The sequence below is a fragment of the Chiloscyllium punctatum genome, chromosome 10 (assembly GCF_047496795.1).
Source record: "Chiloscyllium punctatum isolate Juve2018m chromosome 10, sChiPun1.3, whole genome shotgun sequence".
In the NCBI taxonomy this organism is placed as follows: Eukaryota; Metazoa; Chordata; class Chondrichthyes; order Orectolobiformes; family Hemiscylliidae; genus Chiloscyllium; species Chiloscyllium punctatum.
The window spans coordinates 43,648,609-43,663,006 of NC_092748.1; the positions used below are offsets into that span (position 1 = coordinate 43,648,609).

General features: G+C 38.9%; 1 protein-coding gene across 1 annotated transcript in view; it reads left to right on the forward strand.

Annotated features, from left to right (window-relative positions):
- col5a2b (collagen, type V, alpha 2b) overlaps positions 1–14,398 on the forward strand; it is a 269,216-nt gene that overhangs the window by 131,939 nt on the left and 122,879 nt on the right. The window contains exons 7-11 of the mRNA XM_072579023.1: positions 579–680; positions 918–995; positions 3,714–3,758; positions 13,866–13,919; positions 14,094–14,147. Of these exons, the coding sequence (XP_072435124.1) occupies positions 579–680; positions 918–995; positions 3,714–3,758; positions 13,866–13,919; positions 14,094–14,147 (333 nt within the window). The remainder of the gene's footprint in view (positions 1–578; positions 681–917; positions 996–3,713; positions 3,759–13,865; positions 13,920–14,093; positions 14,148–14,398) is intronic.

Sequence of the window (14,398 nt, forward strand, 5' to 3'; positions counted from 1 at the left end):
TTGACTTGCTTCTGTTCTCAACTGTACCAGTGTCAGATTGATCTCTTTCCTCACCATCTCCCTATGTCCCACCTGGGTCCCATCAGTTGACAAATATTTACAACTCATTTCTGGCCACTCCTGTTTAGACAATGTAATAACTCAAAGAACTATTTGAAGTAGTCAGACTTTCAGAAAAGCATATGATACTAACATAAAAATTACTAACCTATAAGAACACTTTTAGGTACTGATACATTGGTATACTATGAGGGATGTATAAGAGCCTCCAATTGAAACCTACAGCAAAAGTTATTCTAATCACCAACATGTACTGACTGCTGTTTGTATAGTGATTATGAATTATAAAACTAATGAAAACACTGGAGGGAAATTTCTGCACAAAATGAATTGTTCAAAGTTTGATCCAACACTTGGTTTTGAATCACAATGGGTGGCATCTCACAATTGCTGTTCTATCGTCCAGAGATAGAGCTAATTCACATGAGATGACAGAAACCAAAGATGGGAATTTGACAAAAGCATTGTCACAATTCCAAAAAAACTTCATTCATATTTGGAAATTATTTCATTTATAGGGTGTGCCAGGTCCACCTGGACCTGATGGCGTGCCTGGAATTCCTGGAGATCCTGGTCCTCCTGGTCCACCGGGACATCCCACTCATCCTGGATTTCCAGGTGTAAGTATTTCAAAGTGTTAAGTGATGTTTAAGTCCTCCTCAAATGTTTTCTATTCACTTTAAACAAACATTTTAACATTCACTCTTAATCTTTACATGTCTATTTGTAGTATAATAAAAAACACAATTGAGAAAAATAATGTGCATTATTTATCATATTTAGCCTCCTGGCTGTAACGTCTGCACATAAATACATGCAGCACATTTAATCCAACTGATCTACTTCCTCTCTTCCAGCAACTTGCATCTCAGATGGCGGGTGGTGATGAGAAATCAGGTTTTCGTGGTCAGCTAGGAATGGTGCCTGGAACGATGGTAAGAGAGTGTTTAACAATCTTTTACTGTGTGTTCAATATATGATTGGATTGCTTTATTTATGTCATGTTAAGAGTACATTATAAAGAATACTTATACCGATCACACTCTGTTCTGTGATAGTAAATAACAGTAATCAGAAATTTGTAATATGTGAAAAAAAACCTTAAATAAACACTTGAACATCTTACGTTGCCTCTGCAATTATGTCTGTATGCATGTGTGTGCAGAAGTGTAAAAGTGTCCATTGTGGGATATAGTTGAAAGTGTGTGCAATAGTTTCAAATTACATTAGAAATCAATGACAAATTGTGAGACCTTTTTATGAAATCATAAAAGTTTTAGTTGCTTTAGTCTAAAGGTAACGCAGTCCGTGCAGATTAGCTCCTACATTAACACATGATTAAGTCAAATCAGATATTCCTGTCAGTAGACAGTCACTCAAACCCTGGTAAATATAGTTAGACTGGAGAATTGAGAAGTTCAATATATCTTGAAAAAATAGTCTGTCACATTAACTTCCTTTTATATATTCATAAATCATGGTGATCAGTATAAGATAATTCAAAAGCTAATACATTTTCTATACATGTTATAAGGGGAGATCCTGTGCTTAGTAATGTATAGGTTTTAGGACAATGCTATGTCCTAATACTCAAAATCATGGACACGCTTCTGATGGTAATTGGGAATTGTGAAGCACACATAACCTCAGCAAAGGAGTTGGTGTGCATGCCCAAGGATAACTGGCAGCATATAGAGCAGATGACAAAGTCAATCCATATACAATCTGATTTTATCTTAGGGTTGCCATTTTAGAATGTATATCTGGTTTTAACAGAATATTAAAAGGTATGAAGTACCTATACATCAATTTCTTAGTGAAAATTAAATTAATCTACAGTTGGAGCTCTCTATAACGTCTGCCTATTTTGCATTGAGTGGTCAGTGAGGGTCTTTGCTTGCACACTCACAGTATACTAGGATTTTGATTTATTTATTATTTTGTAGGAAACTTAAGTCGCTGTCTCTTTGACATGTTTTGCCAGGTTTGGGGGCATGGTGTCCCTGGCCTCAGAGCAATCTGAATCATTTATGGCCAGAAATATATGGCTTTGGATCAGGGGCATTTTCAGCTGATGGGGCTGCTTTCACAGGTTTCCATTCTTATCTGTATAATTGTAGCCAGAGAATCCCTTGTACTGGTTTCTCTATCTGTTTTTGCACCATTACCTCTCATGTCTCTCAAGAATCAATCCCTTGGTTCCACCTATTTCTGATCTATTTGCTACTTCATGATGACATCATCTGAATGCACAGCATTAGCGTTCACATATAAATTGGTGACACCCAGATCTACCATTCCACCTCTCTCAATTCCTCCATTGATGTTAAATTACCTTGCTGCTTATTTGATAAATAGTACTGGCTGAGTAGAAATTATTTCCAATTCAATACTGGGACAACTGAAGTCCTTGAAATCAGTCCTCTCCCCAAATTCCGCCCCTAATTTCTGATTCCTTCCCAATTCCTGAAATGCTGATGTCACATTCAATCCCACAATGTGCATCTGACCTCATATCAAATCATCCCTAAGACCACCTATTTCCTACTCCATAACTGTATTCACTTCACCTTCATCATAGCTCATTTACTGCTGAAAACCTCAACCACACCTTCGTTACTCCCAGGCATGACTATTGAATACTGTCTTGTCTGGTCTGCCACATTGTGTCTTCTATACACTTGAAGCTATCCAAAACTCTGCTGTTGTTGTTTTAACTCACAACAAGTTCTGTTACCCTACCACTCCTATTCTGGCTGTTCTACACTACCTCCTGGTCAAGCAACATCTTGATTTTATGATTGGCATTGTTGATTTCAAACCTCTCCGTGGTATTTCCATTATTACCTCCATAATATCCTCCATCACCCTCTGAGATATCTGTGCTCCCTTAATTTGGCCCTATTGTGCATTCCCAATCATAACTGCTCCACAGCTGGCAACTGCAACTTCAGTTACCTTGACCCTAAGTTCTGGAATTCCCGCTCCACACTCTCTTTGCCTCTCTTCCTCACTTTCCTCCTTAAGACACTTTTTCAACTTTGGTTAGGCTTTTGATCATTTGACCTGATATCTTTTTATCTGGCTTGGGTTTCTCCAGCACTCTGTTTTATCTGTCAAATAAGTGCATGCCTTCTGAAGTAGTCATGGAAATGATGGTTTTCTAAGTCTCTGATCCCACAGTTCACTTCACTGTCTTATGGGGGGACTTCCTTGGGGAAGTTTTGTTTCATCTACGTAGCCAGCAGATTTCCTTGACCATGAGATTGGCTTGATGAGTTGCTTACCATAATAAAACAAAAGTGCAATGAGCAATATAAATATCCCTTATTGTTAGCTTACCAGCTCATTAATGAGTTAAGTCAGTGCCTTGACATTAATATTCCATGAATTATGGAATCTTGTGTATCGGTCTGATTAAATATCATGCCCCCAACTGTAGCCATGGTTACTTATCTACTACACTCCTATTAAATTCCAACTGGTAGAGAAATTCATCCCCTCTTCTAACTTCAGAGAAATACATCAAGATGAAGAGAGCGACAAAAGCTCCAACGTGTGTGATAGACCTCCACATAGAATTAATATTCAAGCTATAATGTATTTGCTTCTGTGTTATTTATCATTGTTTCTTGTTACTTATCATCATCCAGGGTGAAATAGGATCAAGAGGACCTCCAGGAATCATGGGACCAGCAGTAAGCACATTTAATAAATAATTTCAACATTCCAATTGGTGATGAATGGAGCCATATTTTTTGATTCAGCTGTCATGGATTTATTAATGCAAACTAAAGTTTCAAAAAAGATCTCTGTATATTATAATATTATATATGTACTGACTTTGAATGCTAAGAAAGTTGAAGAGTAATATACTCTGATGTGCGTTTAAACCGATCATTTAAGTTCACTCCATTTGCTGTAAAAAGGCTAGTTAAGCCAACTGTGCGCATTATACTTATTATCTGGAGACAATTTGAACTTCTTACATCATTTTTTTGCCCCATCTAATATACTTACACTAACCTTTGAAAAGTAACTTTAAGTCTGCCTAATTGCTTCAGCATTCCTTTGTATCCATCCATAATTACTCTCACTCCACCCAGTTTCTAGTGCTGTCAACAAATCCAGTTCTTCTCTGACTGGATGGGATCCTTGATGTTCCATGTTCCATTGCCGTAATGTAGACCAACATTGCACCTTTCCCACTGATTGTACATTCTCAACTTTTTCTTCTTCACTTCAGCTAAAATCCCTTGAAATGTTGGGACACTGATTTTCTTGTGGGTATATTCATTGGCTGTTCAGAAGTCCAGATGATTCTCAGAACCTTTCATTTTGATGGAGAGCTATATTTCAAAAGGCTGTAATCCTCTTCCTGTCTGATGGTTCAGCTACAAAACTCCATGCAAGGCATTTTGTAAGATGCTTTTTGAAGAGTAGGCTGATGTTGGATGTCCTTCGCATTTCACTCAGCTGGCAATTGCTAGCCTTGACTTGATTTCAGTGCTGCCCAGAATTATTTACATCTGCAATGATTGTGGATTATAACGCCATACTTTTCTCACCATGAGTTGTCAATCAGCTAACGCTATGGAAGAAATAATTAACCAGATGTGAAGAAACTGAATTTTGCCAGGTGGTTGGCTGATTTCAGATCTGGTGGATTGCCAAGTATTCCTGACTCTAGTGTAGACCAATTAGCCCAATAAGCCAGGACTTGAAAAAATCTCTTAGAAATGATCAGAAAAAGGCTCTTATACTTCACACTTGAAATAGGTAGGAATAGTTTTGTTTCACCACAACAGTAGGGACATCAGATGCCATTTTTGTGGTGTGTAATGTGATTGTATAATGTCACATATTAAAAAGCAGAATGACAAGAAATTGTGTATTCCTCATCTATACTGGCGTAAAAGTTGATGTTATGTAAGAGTCAATCCCCTAATTTTGGTCAAAAAATCTGGAATTTTCCATGTATCTCATGTAACAGTCAACCCTCATTCTTCACAGATAACAGTTCAACATTTGTGGGTCAAGGAATTATCCTGTATTGATGAAACAAATAGTTTCTTGGGCTATTATGTGTTTTGATGTACGGTTCGTACATACGTTAGGCTATAGATTTCTTAGTTCATTATCAAACGTGCACCTATAATAGTGTGATACAGAGTTTATCATGTCATCATTTCCTATATAAGATAGGCCTATATGCATTTACTTCATTATAATCATCGCACAGCTGTTGATGATTTCTCGCAGCTACAATGATCAGTGAAAGTCAAATGTCTGATAACTTCTGTTTTTATTAATCAGAAATAAAAGCTTAAAATGTTAGTTTGAAAAACTAAAACAACAATAGATGAGAGAAAACTGAAGGAAATGGAAAAATTTGGCACAAAGGTTTAAGATGCATCAGATCAGAGTCAGATGAAAACATCCCTTTGCATGCAGCTCAGTTGAGCTTGTACAATTGCTATAATTTGTTGGTTTTTTTTCTTTATTCGTTCAGAGATCAGTTGGGCTAATGATGCAGTATTTTGGACTTAATGATTGCTAAGTTATCCGAGTTTATTTTCCCCTGATTTTTTACTGTACTTTTTCACAAAATGTCTGCTAACATATTATACGGGTTCCCTTCACTAACAATCTGTGTCATACCTCCCACAAATTTCTGTTTAGCGTGAATTTCAGCCCCTCCACAAATTTAACCTTAAAAAAGTCTTAAAAATGTGACTTTTACATGAGCATATACAGTGACCTCTACAATCATTACAAAAGCCTCTGAATTGGTCCATCAAGTTTCTCAGCTAGGGAAAACCATGATGTGTTTACAGTGCTATAACTCTGAATTTGGCAGATTTGTAGACTTTGTGAATAGGTGAAAATTATCGTGACTTATGATCCCAAATGATATTGCTATTGGAAAAATCTGATCCCAGCCTAAAATCTGGCATGGTGGGTCTTTTTTTAATATTAAAGTGACAGAATTTCACTGAAATATAAGCACACAATATTGCAGATATGGCTTTTACAATAAAACAGAAGTTTATTACACACAGAAAATGAAGATAAAATAGATTAAAACAACTTGTTTACACCAGCACGGTTTGAAAGATTTTAAAACACACAGAAAAATGAAAATCCCATTTTTTCCTAATGCCATCACCTCACAGTAGACAAATTGGAGAGTACCCATCTCTATCACAGCTATTGGTTTGATTTCTCATTTCAATTCTCAGTTTTGAATTTCTGACACATTTTTTGACAATTCACACAGCTCAACCTAAACTTGCATAGTTTCAAATAACCCCTTCAGAGTTCTAACCAAATGCTTCTGGTTTGGAATTTTCAAACCAAAGCCCTTCCACTGAGGTAACCTGTTTCGTAAGCGTTCTGAATTAAATTCTGAATTTCTTCAGTTGAAGCTGTTGTTACATCTAACCCTAGTCAGGACTTCAGTGAATTGAAACAAAGAGCTTTCCAGCTCTATAAAAAAAACCTTTCCTTCTAAACCAAAGTAAACTAACATCTTTTAATGTTTGCAGTCTCAGGTCATAAACCCTCACAATACAACAAATACTCAGTATCACTCCAGGAGGGCTGCCCCCTGACATCATGGCTCCAGAAAGACTGAAAAGTTGATAATAAAATCCATTCATAAACACAGACAAAGGCCATATACCCCCCCTTTCAAAATCCAAATTCTAAAACAAATGATACCAGTGTACTGAAGTGATAGCTGCACATACTTGGGGAACTTGAAATTCTCCTTGAATATTTTAGAACTAATAATGATGGTTACTACAAGTATATGATAGGGTGATGATGTCAGTCCAATGGCCAGAAACAAACCATTAACTCTCCATGATGACAGAAGAGCTGAGGAGATAGAGGTTGAAGTTTGGGTTGACCATCCACAGCAACACAAATACTCTCAATGATATTCCATGGTGAGAGCTGTGTGATATTTCAGCATTCCCTACACAGAGCACCAACTCTGAGTTCAAAGGAATGATTGCTAAAGTTATCCGAATTCATTTTCCCCTGATTGTTTATTCTACTTTTTCACAAAATGTCTGCTACTATTTTATTTGGGTTCCCTTCACTAAGAAACTGTGCCATACCTCCCACAAATTTCTGTTTATCCCTTTAATTCTTTCAGAGTATTTTCACAGCTACCCAATATGAATACTGGAATCAATGTTTCTTTTCTCCCTGCCATTGCTTTATCACTCCCCATTTTCTGCACTTTCAAGTGAAGAAGCTGCAGCAGGAAGCACAGGGGAAGAATTTCTGTAGATGGTCTCTTCCCCTTTTTTTTCTGAATCTATTCTGGAACAACTGCATGAATAGTGGAAAACCAGATTCAGTTGCAAACTTGGATTGGAAGGCTAGGCTAACCCATGAAATCTCCACCCGTTGAGACAGTAGTAATCTTTTGGCATGTTGACGTGAATTTTCTGAACTTACGGAATGTCGCTGTTTATATATTTGAATGTTTTTAATTACCTTTGCAACCATTGCTGTATATTGTGGTGGCCTTCTTGATATCCGATGGACAAAGACCTACATCTTTTCTTATCTCATCTTATTTCACTTTGAAATCTCACTTATTTTTCTTAATAATTTACATTTTCTATATTTACGACATAATTATCAATATTTGGAGTTGGTTTGGAGCTTTATTCCTTCCCTGAAAATTAATAATATCTTTTGTCTTTAAGGTTTTATATAAATCATATTATCCTACTGTGCTAGACAATGGGGCTGGTATAGATTTAGTGTATTTTTAGCAGGGATGACAGGTCCCTTCTGTACTGTATGATTCTATGATAATGACATTTACAACCAAACCTTTGATTAATAAGGATATTAATGCATTGTCCCATTGCAGTTATTGTGTGTGGGTAGAGAGGATTTTGGATGGTCGGAAAGATGTAAAGAAAATATTGTGGCAAGGCATTGTCTGCAGAAAAGGAGATAACACGACATCATCATCAGGAAATTTCTTGCGTTACTTTTGCATTGGTGGTGTTTGTTTCATGAGAAGTGTAGCAAATATCCCAGATATTACGAATGATGTCACATCATCAAAAGTAGAATTAGCTTTGAGAATTTTTTTGGCTTAAATACGTTTTCTTACAAAGGAATAATTCCCAAAGACCAACAAAGTAGGAGTCTAACAAAATAGGAGTTTCACTAAACCATTGTTAATGGTTAATCAGGTGATTGCTTAGAATTTGCATCTGGAGCCCTTTAGGACTTCATTCCTTTCTGTCCCTTTATCTTTACAAAAATAAACCTTTTGGCTAGAGTGGCTTCACCTCAGCTGACGACAGCTGCATTCAGTTATTCTAAACAGATGGAGAAAATGTTAGGCAGGGCAACCAATAGGGAATTAATCCTTGCTCCAAACCTCTAGGAAAAGTGTTGATAGCAGCATCCATTCCTGGCAATATATTTGGCTTCATGCTTGCTGTTAGATATAACAGCCAAATGACATTCATTCCTGCAGCGCAACACCCCTGTGCTGGAAAACGAAATTAAAAAAACAGAATGGATGTTTTACAAACCTTCCAGACTGAAGGACCAACCCCACTCCCTTTAATACCTGTCACAATAGGTCATCAAGTTCCCAATTAGTTGCCTGATGTAATCCTCATAAAGTTCAATTGTAGCTATAATTTGCATGCTATTGAAATGCTTTTTCCTATTTCAACTGGTAGCTACAAACTTTTGCCAGGTAAATCGGAGGAAATAATGTTTAATGCATCATAGGTCTGCATTCCAGTTTGCCCTCTCTAATATGTCCTGGAAATTGGAGGATGTGAGGAATTAGGCAGAGGAAACTAGGCCAGAATACTCGGTCAGCCATGCAAGGTTCAGTCCAATTAATGCATGTCTCCTTCTTGGAAACGTGAAAATGATTTGGGATTGATCTAATGGTTTAAATTCCAGGTTGGTTTTGAAGGCTCTTTGGCCTAGCGATTACCTTGTATTAAATAATTTGTAACATTGTGACAGATGAGCAGACCAATTGCTGCCAAAATTGAAAATTCATCCAAGGCAGCCCAAGAACTTTGGGAATATTCAGAATTTCCAACTGACATAATATTCAAAGTGGGAACTGAGCAAATAAGGATTCAGACTTGACTGAGATATAATAGAACTTTCTGAAATGGAGAATCATGGGTGAAGAGCTGAGATGCAGACTACAGAATGTCACCAGGTGAGCAGCCATGAAGTTGGAGTGGATAAGGTAAATAGCAAAGATCTTTTCCTGAGGGCAGAGGAGTTCAAACCAAAATGGAATAATTTTAAGGTGAGTGGAGAAAGATTTAGAAGGGACCTGAGGGGCACATTTTTCACACAGAGGGGGTTGGTATATGGAATGAACTTGCAAAGGAAGTGGTAGATCCAGGTACAGTTACAACATTTAAAATACATTTGGACAGGTATGTGAATAGTTTAAAGGGATATGGTCAAATGCAGGCAAGTGGGACTATTTTCTGTTTGGGAAACTTGGGTGGTGTGGACGAGTTGAACTGAGGGGTCTGTTTCTAAGCTGTACAACTGTATGAGTAATTAAGCTTTTGTTTAAATGGGTTAAAGGTTAGTTGACTGCAAACAATTGCTAATGGATCTTAAGGATAACATATGCCAAGATTAAAATAAATACAGGTACAGGTCATTCTGTTAAAATGCGTGTTTCATCAGCCTTCACTGTAATGCAATTGACAAATTGGGGATGTTATTTCTACAGCGCAAACTTTTAAGACATGTTGGCTGTAATGCGAGTACACTGCCAACACTTTAGGCATTGTATCTGAAATGGACTTTTTTATAATGTGGTGTTGCACAAGAACACAACCATCGCATTATGGAAGAGCTGACTGTAAGACAAATGAATACTTGCAGGGGAAATGTATGAATAGTTGTTGTGCTATATCAATGGGTCCATTGCTTGAGCTCCTTCTCTCTTAATTAGGATGCTCAACCTTTGAAATCAGATCCTGCAGTAGCAATGGCTTCTGAAGTTGAATAGTTAATATTTTCATTGAATAGTTGATTATTTTTATACAGATACATTCAAAAAATAGAACAGACTTAGAGGCAGAGAGAAGGTTTCTTGTTCCTCATTCTTTCTGCAGTTACATTGTTTGCAGATGGCTTAACGGCAGAATTACAGTCGACTCCTAAAACAAATGCTCTCAAGCTGACAATTCTCTTTTGTGAGGATATTGTCTGAGACTTTCCTGGGAGTCTGATTTTGAAACAGATTGTCACAATTAGGAAATTAGCAATGATAAAGATGTAAGTGGCTGTGATATCAACTTCTGATGAATCATTAGCCCTTAAAGCAGAATTAATTATGCTGGAGTTCCGAGGGGGGGTGGGAGAAGAGGGTGATTGTTTCAGTCTACATACAGAAGCAGAAACTGTCGGAAAGGCTCAGCAGATCTGGTAACTTCTATGGAGAGAAAGTCATTGTGAACATTTTGGGTCCAATGACCCTTCCTTAGAACTGATGGCAGCTAGGAAAAGGGTGTTTTTTATGCAGAAGATAGGGTCAGCAGGGGCTATAGGACTGGAACAAGGAATGTCCCAGGTACCCCACAAAGAGACAGGCATAACTGGAGCGAATACCCTTGGCCACCCCCTGACCTGAATAAAGTGAGAGGAGCTCAAAGAGAAGTTGTTCTAAGGTGAGGATGGGTTCAGCCAGACGGAGGAGGTTGGTGGTGAATGGCGGCAGTTCAGGCCTTTGTTCCAGGAAGAAGTGGAGAGCCCTGAGACCATCCTGGTGGGGGATGGATGTGTAAAGGGATTACACTTCAAGGTAAAGTGAAGGTGGCTGGAACCTGCAAACTGGAAATTCAGGAAACTGAAGTAAAGCGTCAGAGGAATCACAGATGTACATGGGAACAGACCGGACAAGGGACTGCTTCGTAGAACATCTATGTTTGTCCACAGAGAAGACTCTGAGCTTGCCTGCCACTTTAACACGCCATCCTATTCCCTGGTCAACATCTCTGCCTCAAGCTTGCTGCAGTGCTCCAGTGAATCTCAGCACAAGTTGGAAGAACAGCACCTCGTTTTCTGCTAAAGAGCTCGCCAGTCTTTTGGTTCAACAATTTTAGGGCTTAAGGCATGTTCACATGTGCCTACCCCAACCTCTACACACCAGTCCTTGTTATCACATAGTCTGCTATTTGGACAACAACATACTAACCTTGACACCGTAGACGCTGCAAGACATGTCAGAAGGTTGACATGGATACCGCCATTACACATGGGGACACCTCCCACTGTGTACGGGGTAGGTACTCATGTGACTCAGCCAATGTTATCTATCTCATACGCTGCAGGCAAGGATGCCCTGAGGCATGGTACATTGGTGAGACCGAGCAGAGGCTATGGCAACAGATGAATGGGCACCACACAACAATCAACAGACAGGAGTGTTCCCTCCCAGTTAGACAACACTTCAGCGGTCGGGGACATTCGACCTCGGACTTCTGGGTGACCATCCTCCAAGGCGGACTTTGGGACAGGCGACAACACAAAGTGGCCAAGCAGAGGCCGATAGCCAAGTTCGGTACCCATGGGTGATGGCCTCAACCAGGATCTTGGATTTATGTCACACTACAGGTGGCCCTAATGCACTATATACACACACACACACACACACGCACACACTCCTACAGACACACACACACTCCTACAGATTCATACACTCACACAGACCCTCTCTCATACACAAGCTCTCTCTCATTCGCTCACATATACACTCCCACACGCACCCTTTCACAGACTTACACCTCTTTACACTCACACTCACACACTCTCTCACAGATGTTCATAACACACACCCACACACACACAACACACACACCCACATGCATAGACACACACACACACACACACGTATAAGTTTGTGGGGTGAATTTGTATTTGCAGAATTACATTTTATTTTGCTCAAAAACTGCATGGATCCATGTAAGATTCTGTAAATCAGTTTTTTAGATTAGAATCAGTGTGAACATTATGGCACAGACAGTCTCACACAGGGCACCTCACACCTTCGATGCATTATCTGGGCCGACATGACACCAATTGTTAAAATTTGCTCGAGAATGTAACTTTAAAAAAGTTCTGCGATTTACATATGAAAGAACTGAAACCAACATGTTTATTTTAAAGGACGAGAGACTTAACAAACAATCCAGGTCTTTTTCAATACATAATTTCTGTTACATCACACTGTAAACTTTTGCTATAAATTCTGTGTCTTATGAGCTTGTACTCCACGACCACTTGATGAAGGAGCAATGCTCCAAAAGCTAGTGCTTCCACATAAAACCAGTTGGATTGTGTGATTTTTTTAACTTTGTACACCCCAGTCCAACACCGACATCTCCAAATCATGTCTGTTATTATACACCACCCATCTTTAGTCACTAATTGTCCACTAATAGCTATTCATTCTCCCATGCTGATGGTTATCCAATCCTTTGTCCGTCTGTTCTCCTGTCTGTTTGGACTCCATCTCCACCTATTGCTTATTCCACTCTATCTTCTGCATAAAAATCAATCTTTTCCAAGCTACCATCAGTTCTGAGGAAGGGTCACTGGAGCCCCGGTGTTAACTCTGATTTCTCTTCACAGATGCTTCCAGACCCCTTGACCCTTTCCAGCAATTTCTGTTGTTTCTGATTTCCAGCAATTTCTGTTGTTTCAGTTTCTATTTTGTTCCAATCTTTTGTTTATCTCAGAGGTTTTGAATTTTCAAATCCCATTGTGTTGGCGTAAGGGAAAATCAAATTCCAAATATTTCCCTTTGAAGTAGCTTTGGAGCTACCAGACAGCCTATCTGCCCTTTGTCTGTCTGAAGTCCATTGACAAGAATCAAACACGTGTAACTGCTCACAGAATTGTTTTAATCTGCCATTTTTATTAGTTAAGTTTATACACAGTATTATAATTATCACATCACAAATGTGCCAGATAATTATCATCTCCAACAAGAGAATCTCCCCCTGATGTTCTATGGCCATAACACTACTGAACCGGCCAGTGAAACCTCCTGGGATTACCATTGACCAGAAGCAGAACTGGTCCAGTTACAAGGGTGGGCAAGAGGCTAGATATTCTGTGGTGAATTCTACCTCCCGAACCTCTTGCCACCATTTACAGGGAAAAGTCAGAATTGTGATGGAATACCCTCCACTTACCTGGATGAGTGCATCTCCAACAACCCCCAAGAAGCTTGACACCATCTAGGACAAAGCAGCCAACTTGATTGGCAGCCTATCATCTTACTCCAAAATTGACTCCATCCACAAATGATGCACAGTGGCAGCAGTATATTCCATCTACAAGATGTACCGCAACAACTCAACAAGGCTCTGAAAAAGGTTCCTTTCAAAACTGTGATCTCTACAAAAAAAAATGATAAGGACAGCAGATATGTAGAAACACCACCACCACCAAGTCATATACTTTCCTGACTTGGAAATGCATTACCATTTCTTCACTGTCACTGGGTTAAGAGTCAGGAATTCCCTTCACAGTGGCACTGTGGTGTACCACACCTCAAAGGCAGATCTCCACTACTTCTCCAGAGCAGTTAGGGATGGACAATAGATGTTGGCCCAGCCAGTGAAGCCTATATCCCCAGGACAACTGTAAAATTATATAGCTTTGATTCTAATGCCTTGATGTGAACACAGCCATGCTTGGTAAATTGTGGATACGAACCTTGTCTTTATATGTACTTTTTCTTTCTCTTGTTCAATTAGGGCCCAAAGGGACAGCCTGGCCCACCTGGAGAGCCTGGTGACTTGGGACCAATGGTAAGCTTTCAAACATTGTCATTAAAATGTGCTTAAACCGTAAGAGATGTTTGAAGCCACTAACATGAAGAGTAACCAACATTATATTATAATGAGTACTTCAGATTCCTTTTTAAGTGCATCCAGCTGTCCTCAATGCTGTGGATAATACTTTTCTTTACCATCAAATTGCAGGGCTCAGCTGGTAACCGTGGTCCTGAGGGACCATCTGGAAAACCTGGTGAAGACGTGAGTGTACATTTTTAAATTTGTTGAAACAATGTTGATGAACACACCTTACCAATAAATTCTTGCTCCCAAAATATAAAAAAGACCCATAAGCCCTTAATTGAGCTAGTGTACATTCCCCATACATAAGAAGCAGTGCATGCCTCTTCATATTTAACGATGGATGAACAAGGCTGAAGTAGCTAAAATGAAATAGAAACAGGAATATATTAGACATGAAAAAAAATTGCAAAATAGCAAAGTTAAGGCCT